The sequence below is a fragment of the Andrena cerasifolii genome, chromosome 4, assembly GCF_050908995.1.
Source record: "Andrena cerasifolii isolate SP2316 chromosome 4, iyAndCera1_principal, whole genome shotgun sequence".
In the NCBI taxonomy this organism is placed as follows: Eukaryota; Metazoa; Arthropoda; class Insecta; order Hymenoptera; family Andrenidae; genus Andrena; species Andrena cerasifolii.
The window spans coordinates 14,468,353-14,481,793 of record NC_135121.1 but is presented as its reverse complement, the minus strand read 5'-3'; the positions used below and the strand labels follow the sequence as shown (position 1 = coordinate 14,481,793).

Genomic DNA, 13,441 nt, shown 5'->3' with positions numbered 1-13,441 from the left:
TACGTGCCAACGGTCTTATCGAGCCGGTCATTCGAGTCTCGAAGATGAACCATGCTATGGACTTCCATCTGCGCTTTTCGGTAACAACGCGCGAAGAATGCTGCAAAAAAATTCGAATTCGTCATCCGTTGCTATCAGCGAGGACCTTGCAGTGTATTAGACAACGATTTTCGATCACATTAAACGCCATGGATTTATTTTACAGCACAACGTTTCTGTACAAGGAAAGAACTCGACTGGTCGAGTAAGAATTTGTTCATCCCTTCTTATTCGTTGTAATACCGAGTCGTTTTTGAGATTCATATTACACGATTGATTAGATTGAAGATGAAAAATGAATATTGTAATGCAGGAATGTCGACACCAACTGTGACTAAGGTCGAGGTGCACCAGAAGAAAGTTGTACTTTGTGTTTGGTGAGATACAAGGGGGTTTAGTGTACTGTGATCATTTCGAATTGTTGGAAGGTGATACACATTAATTTAGAATGTCACTTAACAGTGGGGTAAACCGAACGTTGCTGTTGAGGATAAAATGGCTACACAAGTTAAGAGGAATCAGTGTCCACCACAATGTTCGACCATATCGTGGGCGTACAAGAAAAATCCACCAAATCCATTTTTGCTAAAATTCATATTTTACCATCATTATATTCTTAACAGTTGCGTACTTTACGTGGGAAAGCTTTCAAGACCATAATCTCGTTTGTATTGCTGTGAATGAGATGCTGTTATTTTATAAGTCCAATAATTCATCGTCCCTGCCACAGAAAATCGATTTTTCTCGAGACTTAGTTTAGAGGGTTTTCCTTGTACGCCCACGATATATGTACAATAGCAGCGATTAACACTTCAAGTCGGCTATACCTTTCTCAGCGACCATTTCTACCGGGAAAGTTTCGTTTAACTTGCTCCGAGGAAATATTCGGGGACACTCAAAAAATACTTTCGATGCTTTAAAGAACATATCGACGTGGAAGCGCGCCAAAACTGTGCGAACTATCATTATGATTTAAATTGGGATATAGTTATCCATCCACCGTATTCTCCTGACTTGGTATCATTAAGCTATCACCTAATTTGATCAGCGCAATATCTTCTAACTAAATCAAAGAAATTGAATAGCTACGAAGATGTCACGAATATAGCCTTCACATATCTTCAGTCAAAATACGCTTATTTTATAGTTGGGAAATAAGTAATAAATTACATAATGACAGATGTTATATAGTATTCTAATAAAGTACAATTTGCAATAGATTAACCTCTATTATTTCTGTTACGGCGTTGAAAAAATGGGTTCAGAAAAATAGAATCTTCCAGACCTACAATAAGAATGTCAAGGCTGCATTATCGAATAATATTATTATCAATCAATCGACTCGTTTATCTTTGTCTTACAGACAATAAAGTCGTTTGAATATTTTGTCTGTACAGATGCAAATCATTTTCTTATTTCAAATACACCTGTTTTATTGAATAATATCAATTGCGTTGATTTAAATAAACACTTTATGACCTCATAATCTTAACAATAAATTAAACACTGGATTGATAGTGTGCTATATTAATTATAGATAGGCTTTTATAAGTAATGCGTGGACATTTTTTCGAACTGCGAGTTTATTTCTGAAATGGGTCGCCTGGAAGAATCGATCTTAATTGCACAAGCGAATGGAAAGTCGGATGATTGAACCCTGCTCTTTGATCTCGAGTGAAAGATTAATTAATGGGATACCCGTGTACTTTCAATGGTTCCAATCAATTTTCGTAATTCTGTAAGATATTTTTACCGGGCGTGATGTAATTCCACAATAAAAAACAAGCAGTGAAATAAAACAAACTAGACTTGTACGTTTGGTTTAGATAAAATTGCAAATAATATTCCCAGTAAAAGCTGTTCTGAAATTTACGATCGAATGATTCAGTGCCCAAAGAGAAATGTGCAAGTGTTAATGGTAACATATTAAATCATCATTATGTATCGAGTTTATTGAGATTAATGATTGGCATCATTCCGCTACGTGGTTATGTAGACCGTAGTTCCTCATTTGCTGTTTCCCGGTATTTTTAAATTTATGGCCAAGTGACGGGTGTATTTATAAGTACCCACGATTTATCTAAATATTAAAATATCGCGCGGAACGTGTGCAGGGCATAGAATTGTTATCATTTAAAAGAAACATATGTGCAAGGGACTACTTCTACTTACAAGGATATATCCCGATCCCGGAAATTCAACAAATTCTGAGACTTTGTGAATGTGTAGGGGATTTCCTCCCGATTACAACGCAAACATAAAATTGACGCAATGTGAAATTGACCCCTTAAATTCCGGCTATTTTCCGATTTTGTGTTATAACTCCCGAACTGTACGAACGATAAGTTACGAAACGATAGTCCTAATTAAAAGAAGTAACTTCTGTCTTGAAATTTTTTTTCTATCTCTTACAGGTTGCGAGTTTCAAAATAAAATCGGCAATTAGCTGAATTTTCGGGGATTAATTTCACCCCCTTGGACTGAATTTGGGCAGCAAACAAAAACTCCGTTGTAATCATGAGGAAATCCTCTAGATATTCAGAAAGTTTCAGATTTTTTGAATTCGCGGGTTCGGGATCTTTTTTTATTAGTGATGCGTCATTATTCAGTATCTAAAAATGATCACACAAAGGTTTCATGACAATAATTAGACAAAAATGGCAACTGTGAGTTTGTGAAATAAACGTGTGGTAGAACACGCATCAACATTACAACTAACAATTATGGCGTGATTGTTTTGTGGAGGGGACGACTAAAGTCGTTTTTCCTAGCGAAAGGGTTAATTCTGATTTTTGCTTGGCGATGGAATTCCATTAGAAATTTTCAAACCGAAGACAGTGACATCTACCACGCGCTAAGTTCTTAGCCTTCCACGATGAGATACTTGCCAGAGTGGGTGGACTGTCTGCCAGTGGAGGGCTGCGTGGCAATGGACTGTGGTGCCCTGGCGGTCTGATCCTCGCTGCTGTGGCCGCTGCTCGTGGCACTCATCGGGCTGTCCACCCCTCTCGTAAGGTTGTTCACGTTCACGCTGTTCGCAGTGCTCGCCAAACCGCGCGCTGTCACCGGACTTGGGCTAGGAGAGAACAGCGAGTGGCCAGCCGAATACCCGTGAGCGGACTTTGTGTCCATGGTTGGGACCCACATCTCCTCCAAGGGCACGCGCCCCTTTGATTCCACGAGTCCTGGTGTGCTCTGGCATCGCGCCATTGCAGCTGAAAATTTGTTCCGTGTACTTGTAGCAGTAGGGTAGACCGGGGGCGATTGTGACACGTTAAATGTCTCAGAGCATATGATAGATATTAACACAAATTTTGGGTATATGACGAAGAATGACATTTGGAATACACACATCCATGTCCTAGCAGGATAGATACACAATAGACATGCATAGCCAAGAATATAACTTTCCGATACCCTAAAGTAACTTTAGGGTATCTAGCAGTAGAATACAAATAGTAATTTATTGTTAGTTACTATTGAGCTTACACCATAGTATAGTAAAAGATTTCCAAAAATTCTTTTTGAAGCACAAGAAGACATCTGCTTTCTTTGCTTTTAATTTTAAGTATTCATACTAACCTAGTGTGGGTGTTGTTGTAAATAAAATGTCGTTTGCAACTCTGAAACGAGCCAGGTACCTTCCTCTTAATTGTCAAGATGAGTCATACAACATCTCAAAATCTGTTACCCGTTTCTTTATCAGTTAGGTATCTATAGGTAATTCAACATTTTAGTAATGCAGAACCATACACATCCATTTCGGTACCGTTTCGCGAATAAATCCAGTCGGAACGGAGGCAGTTTCAGTATTGAAAACCAAGGGGGGGCGTGTTCGAGTTTCAAACAGCCCTCGTTAATGGAAATGTCGGTATTGTTCCCTTGAATTACATTTTCGTGTTCGTGTCGATGAAATTTTTTGAAAACCAGCCGTAACAACGGACGGAGCTTCGTGTTTTATGCATCCCTGACGTTCGGCTAAAAAGCGATATCGCGCTTAAATTCTGATTTTAAACGCGTTCACGTGCAACTGGCGTCGCGCCCTCCCTCACATTGCCACATCAACGATATTCGATTTTGCTTTGATCGACTCGTTAGGAGTGCATTTCTGTTTCGTTCTCAGCAAACGACTCGTCTGTTCGAGGGGTCGTAATATCAACGAGGGGTCGTAATATCAACGAGGGGTGCACCTAGTTTTCTGACCGAAGGAGTTAGAATGCTGGTAACGTTACGTATAAACAGCACTGGTTAGAATTGACAAGAAGTGTTGTCATATTATGCTTAAGTGGAGGTTCTGGTCAAAAAGTCGATTTTTTGTATTTCATTTTTCGAATGTTCAACATTTTAGGAATTCGTGTTTAAAAGGATTTGTTGAAATTCGTAAAATTCCCGATGTTGTAGGCATTTGAGTAGCGGCAAATGCATGGGCAACAACCGGCTACTTGGCGCCCACGTAAAACTTTAAACGCGTTTTTCTCGAAACAGTGTTCTCAAAACGGTGGGACCTGTATTTCCAAAAGTTATTAACCGATTCGACTGAAACATTTTTTATTTTGAAGAATATACTCCTGACTAGGGAACATACCAGAAAAAAATACAAAAATTGAAAATTTATAATTTTGAAAGCCGTTGAAAGGATGAAAACTATAGGGAAAAAGTGATTTCAAACTTCAAGTGTCGTTGTTTTCTAAAAAAATGTAATTTTTGTAAATTTTTTGCCCCCCCTAGCCAGAAATATATTCTTCAAAATAAAAAAAGTTTCAGTCGAATCGGGTAATAACTTTTGGATATATAGGTCCCACCGATTTGGATCAATTTTTTTACGCCTTGACTTTAACGACTCCCCAGTGCCGTCTGCAATGATTAATTATAAAACAAAAAACATATTTCTATAATATAAAACATCCTTAATACAATGCAAGAAGTCCCATTAAATTGTATACAGTAATTTTCCTTTAATTAATTCCTAAAGATCACCTATTTTTTGGGGGGCTAGACCCGAAGGTTCCCTTAAACGAGTGTATAGAGACCTGACACTTCACAGAATGGTGGTCCAGATGAGGAGAATCGTTTAGCAAACAATAATAACAAAATTTACCACGGGGGCCGTTTACGCATGCTTACCTTGCGATACTTCTTCATACTCGAATAAGTATCTGCACACGAACGAGTTTATTAATTTTATTAATAAGGAATATATAAGTTCCATACTAATTATTGAAATCAACAAGATACCAAGTTTTAATATCTTTTAGGCATTCCTTTAGCGTCGACCATCGCCTACAATCTTCTTGGCGCTGGTTCGACCAACTTTCTTGCAGTTTCTTTTGCAGTATTTTGCCATTGTTCAAGTATTAATCTCTTCAAGTTTCCTTGTATATCGTTCTGACGAGAAGTATGTACTTCTCGAAAAAGGAGCACCACTGACGTCACAATTTCCAATTTCAAGGGAACGAAAACCACCCCCAAAATTGAGGGTGGTAAATCTATGTAGTTAAACTTCTCGAAAACTATTGGAGATAGAGAAAAATATTTCAAACGAAAAACACTTGTCTCTTTCATCAGACAAATATGTTTAAATAAATTACTTTTTTAGCAGCACTTCTTAGGAATCATATTTTTATTCGCTGAAAACTAGCCATTATAAACAATAAGGGAGACACTTCAGTGACTAAAGAATGTTGGCAGGAAGTTGGTGGTCCAACAGACTATAAAAATCACTCTTAGGTACAGTTAATACATGAATGACGACGAACAAGGAAGAAGCTCGATACATTGGTTCGATCGGTTCGTTGTGAATTTTCTAAAGGTACGTCCGCGATGGAAAAATGGTAACCGCGACGTAATTTCTCGTGTGTGAGGCGACGGTTATGTACCAGGGCAGAAAATACGAAGGATGAGCCTCGAGGACGGGGCTTCGAATAAAACGCGGTGACGCATTGATGGAGATGAATGGCTTCAGGAGTTCCTCGATCCTTTGGTATAACGTATTTCATTGATCCAGAATATGTGGACACGCCATGCTAGCGTTATAGAGGGATTTGTACGGTGGCGGATGATACTGGAGAAAAGATGTCTGTGGATTCGTTCACAGATACATTTTGCACAATCTCCTCCTGCTGCTACGCAGGCTCTATGGCTTACGTCGTTACAAGTTAATTTAATCTTGCGTGATCATTGACATATGCATCGTCTTTCGAGGCAATTGATTCTTCTGTCGTGTTTGACAGGTATTTTGGACGAAAAAGAATATAAACACAATGGGTCTATTTTTATCTCCTATCATTGTCTATTCATGTCGAGTACCGACCCTAGCTTGTGATTAACACGTGTTAAATATTGTTTAACACTCTACTCATGTGTCAAATTTCATCAAAATCCGAGACTGCTAATTGACTGATATTCCTTGTTACTTAACTGTCTGCGAGTTATCAATGAAAGGGGTAGTCACTTCGTCACGCAAAGTGGATATCGCTTTATTAATCTACCGCCCCGCAGTAAAAACCAGAATATTGCAAAATGCCTTGGGACCCGAAAGCCCCATGTGTGCGCCATAAAAAAATTATTCTGGTTTACTGTTTTAAATAATTTCAACGGATCGCCGAATGGTGACCGTTTACACGCGGTGATAGGATTTACCGGAGTGACAATTCCAGCGATAACAACTTTTCATATTTTCGGGCGTGCGGCACGTAAAACGATTTGTCAAATATTCTTTTATACATCCACTGAAAAAACTACCATATTTTACAGATTATATATCTCACGTTATGCCACCTAAGGTTATCCTACTAAAAGTTATCAAAATACATCGCATTATTTTTTATTTACCAAAGTATGATCAGCCTGCAACATGCAAGGGTACCGAAATATCGACATTACGCTGTTGACCCTATTAATAGGGCGATAATTATTGCGAATCAGAATTTCAATGGCATAGACCCCTTCCAATGCTCCTTGACTTCGGTAACGACGATTCTTTATAGGACTGTAACTAACTTACATAGGGGTACTTAGTATTTAGTATTTAGTTTTGTATTCTTAGTTCTTGTTTATCTTTTAGTTCAGTTTAGTTGGCTTTGTTAGCCGTGTATCCTTGGCTTATTTATTGTATAGACTCTCTACTTAATTTCTCTGCTTTGTCTCTTGCAAACCATGGGTATTCCCCCTATAACTATTTAAATAAATAAATAAATAAATAAATAAATTTCGAACAACAACCCTTTTTTCCACCCCCAGTCCTATTACTTCCATTTTCGCGAACCTCGTGTACAGAGGCACAAAGCAAATTGTTAACGAAAACCCACCCCCTTTCTGTTCCAAAATCTGTGGTCAATCCCATTCCTTAATGCCGTCACCGAGAACACGCGCTGTACGGTGCAACTACAGCGAGGTTCAAACGCGTCAGCTGCAATGGCCGCCACTCATTACTCAAGCGACCTCGAGAGCGTGGCCTTTTTTCCCCTCGAAATTCCTCATCCGCTTTGTTCTGTCTTCGATTCCTTTGTTCAAGGACGGCCCGCGCATCTGGCTATTTCGGCAACGGGCGTCCGACAGTCTCTCATTTTCGTCGGTGAAGCTTCTTTTAATTAAGCCACCGCCTTCCTCATTGTGTGGCCACTGCAGTCGGGCGCGCGCACGCGCCCCAACCCCCGAGCGTGCCGCAACCCGCAACTTCCCTTCAGGAGGTACCGCGCCAAGCGATCCGCCGCGCCGGTTCGAAAGTTCCCCGGTTTCTAACGCGCCCCTGCGAAACTTTCTTTCGCTGCGGAAGAACGGAGGGACAAGGGAAGACACGTTGCATTTGTTTCGCGTCAAACTTCTCGATTAATTAATTAGGAGCTCCGGCCATGTTCGGTGCCGGCACACCCGCTGGAGAAACAGTCTTTCGAGGACTCCCTTTGATGTCCTCGCTCATTGTCTGCCAGATAGCCGCGAACAACAGGCTGGAAAGCTCTTTGACACTCTTCCCTATCCTGGCATAGTTTCGCGCCACTACGTTGTTGTAGACTTAAGGGAACTACTTAGTTAGGCAGTCGTTTTTTGTCGAAAATGAAGCATTTCTTTTTCAATTAATTAGAAAGAATGAAATTGAAGCTGAGACTTGTTCTTTGACACAGTGTTAAGAATAGTCTTCTCTTCACGGTGCCTTCTTTTACTTGCAATTTTTTGTGTATAGTCTAAAAACGTGATAGATTAAAGCTACAAACTTGCAAGGAGATGCGTGCAATACTTGTTTCTTTTTTTAAATCCAGAAAATTTAGGTTTTTTCGGCCGTCGCACTAGGAAGACCCCTTAAGGGTAAATTGTAGAATTCTTAGGTTGGTCTTTAATTTTCCTGCGAGATGTAACGGAGCAATTTGATCCGCTGAGATATTTGGGGCGATACCGGTTTGTTTTATTTCGTGATATTGATGGAATCTCTGGCAGAGTTGACGGTAATTTGATTCAGATGACGAATATCGCATGAGGAGAAACTTTTATTAGCAACAAGCGAATAAATTCTTAATTCAATTAGAATTTAATCGTTTAGCATAGGAAGGCGAATAATTATTTATTCGCTCATCTTCTGTTTTCTGCCTATTGCCATACTTTTTACTGTTCACTTTATACAAAAATAGTTATCAGACACCAGGCACTGATAACTATTAACAGTTATTCGCGTCATTGTTAATAACAGACTTCTCGCCCTCCAACAATATCGCGTAGTTGATTTCTTCCACTGAATTTAAGGATTGAACTTGTTAGGTTTTAAGGTGACTAGTATGGAGGTTGAGTTTTGTAATTTTGCTCGGGTCCAACTCGTAAACTTAAAAACCTACAAAGACCCATATCTAACTTTATTCAATTCAACATGAATTCAATTTTTTTATGTGTATCTGTAATCTGGGATGTTATATCTACAAATTCCCGTGTTTGTTAGTGGAACTAGCGGAGGAAACATTTATTCATTAATGCCATACCAATAAAATGGTCGTCCTGCATATAAAACTGTCATATCTTGCGATCGTTGGATTGTTCAGGGTGAATCTGTTAGGCAGCCAGCTCGTTTCTCGGATTTTATGGGTTTAGATTATTTTTTATGGCTTTCAATAAAAGGGACCGTTTACACAGGTCCATCAACGATAGCTGAAATCACGTGGCATTGTATTGCCGAAGCACGTACTTTATAACAGCGATGACCAGTGTTGCACGTTGTTCCTAGATTTTATTACGTGAAACACAGGGAGCATATTCAATCGTTTCCTCTTAGAAATATATAAATATAATTTTGGAAACGTCGACTAATAGCCATAATAATTGGGAAAGTCTATATTTTCTTCAGATTTAAAATCAACACTTTCAGCAACCTGGTTCTAATATCTTACTAGAAAATCCTACCTCCATAATTCGTAGAACGATTCTAATTTTGCCAATCGCTTTGCAATTTCAAATAAGAAAATAAAACACGCTATGTCCAAACGACTTGAGATTTTTTGAGAAGCTAGAAGGTCTAGTTTGCTAGTTGACGTGTTTCGTCGTTCTGAAAAAAATGCAACTGGTCGGAATAGCGAAGAAAATAGTAAAGGTCGCTTTTTCAACTTTTTTATCTGAGCCTGTAGTGAAAATATAAAAATACTGTACATGCTGAAAAAATCATCGAAACCGGTTGATGTAGAAACAAGCGACAGTCATCGAAATATGTAAAATCTTTAGGTTTATTACACTTATAGGCCGACAACTGTGATTCCCACCACTTTTAACCCTCATCCGTCCTTCGTGGCAATTCTACACAGTTTTCCCCTAACAAGTTATACTGTTCTATTATTTGTGATTCTTGCAAACAAGCAGTATGTCCTGCACACCCTTTTATTTTATATGAAAGATGTGAAAAATCTAATATGTAAATGCTAACTTATCAATTCGAATAAAAAAATATCTGTTGTAAAATGACTGTTTTACATTGTCATTTCATCGAACTTATATCACTGTGTCAATTTGACACCGAGGGGCAGATTCAGTTCGTGAACTGAGGAACGGACGAGGGTTAACTATTTGTAGCCCGTAGCTACGTTAACCGATTTCTCATTGAATAAAAGCTTACCCTTCTTGAGAGGAGCTTTCTTGTACTTCTCCAGCCTCTTCACCGCGATGGCCTCCAGTCGGATCCTGGCCGCAGGGTACTCCTTGAGGACGTCCCACATGTCCTTCTTGCTGAGGACGAAGAGGTCCGAGTATCCTACCGAGCGCACACTGGCTGTTCGTCGATTACCTGCATCGATGTAGCCATTTATTGGTTATCGGGGTGCATCAAGCTTTCTTTTGTATCCGCTCGGGACCGACCTAACCGGTCGCTCCCTACATCCCACAGATTCACGTCGATCGTGTGGGCCTACCTTCGAACATCCTCGTGCCCGCGATCTCTATGCGAGAAGCACAACCTTGGCACATACGCCGTGGAAATCATGCTTGAAAAGTTCTTGGTTGTAGACCGAGAAACTACGCCACAGTTTATGCGCGGCTGGTGCACTCACGCGGGGGCTCAAATGTTAGTCACCGATTCTTTTGTAACGTTCTAAGTAGATACAGAAGCAAGAACTACGCCACCTGTGCTTGGTCTTTCGCTTCGAGTCTTAATTCTTTACGAGATATTCATCAAGAAAGACGGTGCTTCACTCGTCACTTCGTTATGTGCTTATGGCTTCAAACTTTTATCAAAGAAATTGATGTAGACTAGGGGGTAGGGCACAAGTATTACTGCGACCTAGCAATACCGAGTTCGAGATCTATTTTAACACGCCATTAATTCTTTAGGGTGGCTCTTATTTACTCTTGGTGAAAGTTTTTCAACATTTTCTTCGCGGCACTCCTCAGAATAGTAAAACAAAAAATTGTGTAAAGTTTGAGCCCGATCGGATAACGGGAAAAGGTGCCCCTGGGCCCTTGAATATTTAGATAATTATTTAACAGCTCACCCCCTCGGGAGAACTTTCGGTCGCCAAGGTACTCGTGCACTTTTTTAGAGTAAGATATATGTATTATTTACGATAAAAGGCCAAGCAAGGGTTAAATATTTTTTGCCCTCTATCTACCTGGAAAGTTTCGTTAAAATCGGCGAGCAACACTGGTACGCGTGGTTCCCATGTCAGATAGGATCAGTTCCTTTACGACAGGGGTTTCGAACGAATGTAATACGTGTAAAATATAAAATGAAAAAATTGGGAAATTATATTTTGTTGGGTGTTTTCTAGGGTATCGCATACGTTTTAGAGTAGAAGCTAGGGTATCGTGAAAGACAAGATTGGAATACGTACATATTAATAATGGTGTAATAATAAATATAAATTGGATCGTGACCAATGCAACATATTTATTGTTTCGGAAGGAAGTATTTTTTAAGAGTACTTACGACGTTTCTCAAGGTGTTTGATCAAATTATTAGAAAGTTCGGTAGGAACTACATAGTGTTCGTAAAAGATGTACTATTCTCAAAACCACATAGTTGTGAAATATTTGAAAAATGATTTGTGGAAAGTTTGAAAGCGTATAATAGTAGGTATGTCGCAAACGCAGTGTCAACATTACACGGCCATTCCCATCGTATTGTAATTCAGTGATAAGAGTTTTGGTGTCAAGCCATTAGTCTTCAAGAAAGGCAGTCATTTTATGCAAAGTAGACAATATTGTATTAATCATAACGTGCAAACTGCTTCTTCAGGATTCTTGAACATACTTATTGGAATTATACGTGCAATACCTTGATATCGTCAAAAAGCTTTGGTATCCCTTTAAAATCCATTGGTTAAGAATTTGAGTAATTCTTTTAACATCTCTCACAATTTACGAAATTTTAAATATCGCGTACTTTTAATGCTTTAAAAATCCAGTACATTTTGACTACCCTTCCTAGTCATGGTATATTGCATGTTGATAAAAAATTTGTTATACAACGGAAATCATCTAATATACAGGGATCTAACTACGATAGTCAACGTATGGGCGTATAAAATAAATGTCAAATCTGAATGCAGATCAATTACATCCGTCAAGTGTGTACGCATCCCAGCAGCAAGTTAGAATTATTATTAAAGAGGCTACGTCAAGATATGGCAATGAAGAATCGTGAGAAATGTATTACGTGGACAGTGCACTGAGTAACAGTAAGAAGATAGAAAAATTGTAGTAAACCTAGGAAACATTTGCTGTATTTATTTATGAACCACTATTTTCGCGTATTGTGTGCAGTTGGCCAATAAAATGTTCGAACACGTGTAATCAAGGGCTGTCAACGTTCGACATACAGCTATTGCATATGCAAATTCCTTAGTTACGTATACAATGTTATTGGTACACTGCTATGAAGCTAATATGTATGCATGAAATATTTTGAACATATGTCTAAAAATATATTAGCACTGTTTTTATTAGTTTCTCAAAGTTAATGCATTTCAAGAGTCCTTGTAGGAAACAATGTAAGTGCCGAAATGAAAAAAAAAAATTATCGGAAAATGTTTTACATGCCAATAGTGATACTATAGTATAGAATTTTAATACAATTTCCTTTTGTAAATAAGGTACCAATAGTGCTAAAAGATGGTACCGCTGGAATGTCCAACGACACTTCTGCAGAAAACACTACTACTACTACTACTACTACTAATAATAATAATAATAATAATATTTATCATAACAGTCACAGAAACACTTACATACACAACATATGTAACCCCTTTTTGAGGCCGAAACGCAAAAAATAAACTTATTTACTACTACTAATATTTCTAAAGTAGATATTAATTATTATTATTATGTTTAAACTATTAATTATTATGAACTATTACTAATATTTCTAAACTATTAATTATTAATTATTATTATTTTTCGACTTTTTTATTCGTAAATCATTTAAACTCGGGGAAGTTTTTTTCTCTCCCCTGAAAAATTTGATTTTTGGCACTTACAGTCTTTTCTACAAGGACTCTTCATTTAGAGCCACCCCATTCTTGCTGTAGTCTTCAATTTGCTACTGCCAAGAGTTCGAACAAATTCGTGACCTACTGCAGGATGTCTAAGTAATTAATGTTACTCATCCATTTCGAATCACTTCGTTACTGACTTTGTTAAATTAATCAAATCTCGTAACTGACTACAAGATCGAAAGTAGTCAGTGGTGCAGTTTCATTGTTGAACACTCATTAACCATGTTCAACAGATTACACTTCGCGATAAAGGTTGAGAATGTTTCCTTCGATTTAGTGAAAACGAAAATTCGAAAAAAGAATCAGCATGTCATAAAAGCATCGATCCCCAAAGAGTATTGAGATTGGGGGGTGGGGTTACAGAATGCTGGAGGAATATATCAATAGTTTGAAATGGTAAACTCTAAACTAAGTTTTCTAATGTAACTACGGAAGCATGATAA

The 13,441-nt window shown here is 38.4% G+C and overlaps 1 protein-coding gene across 1 annotated transcript in view; it reads right to left on the bottom strand.

Annotated features, from left to right (window-relative positions):
* The window catches only part of LOC143367581 (uncharacterized), a 257,197-nt gene that overhangs the window by 2,303 nt on the left and 241,453 nt on the right, over positions 1-13,441 (bottom strand). Inside the window, exons 13-15 of the mRNA XM_076809538.1 lie at positions 10,124-10,291; positions 2,928-3,254; positions 222-236 (exon numbers count right to left, since the gene is read on the bottom strand). Of these exons, the coding sequence (XP_076665653.1) occupies positions 222-236; positions 2,928-3,254; positions 10,124-10,291 (510 nt within the window). The remainder of the gene's footprint in view (positions 1-221; positions 237-2,927; positions 3,255-10,123; positions 10,292-13,441) is intronic.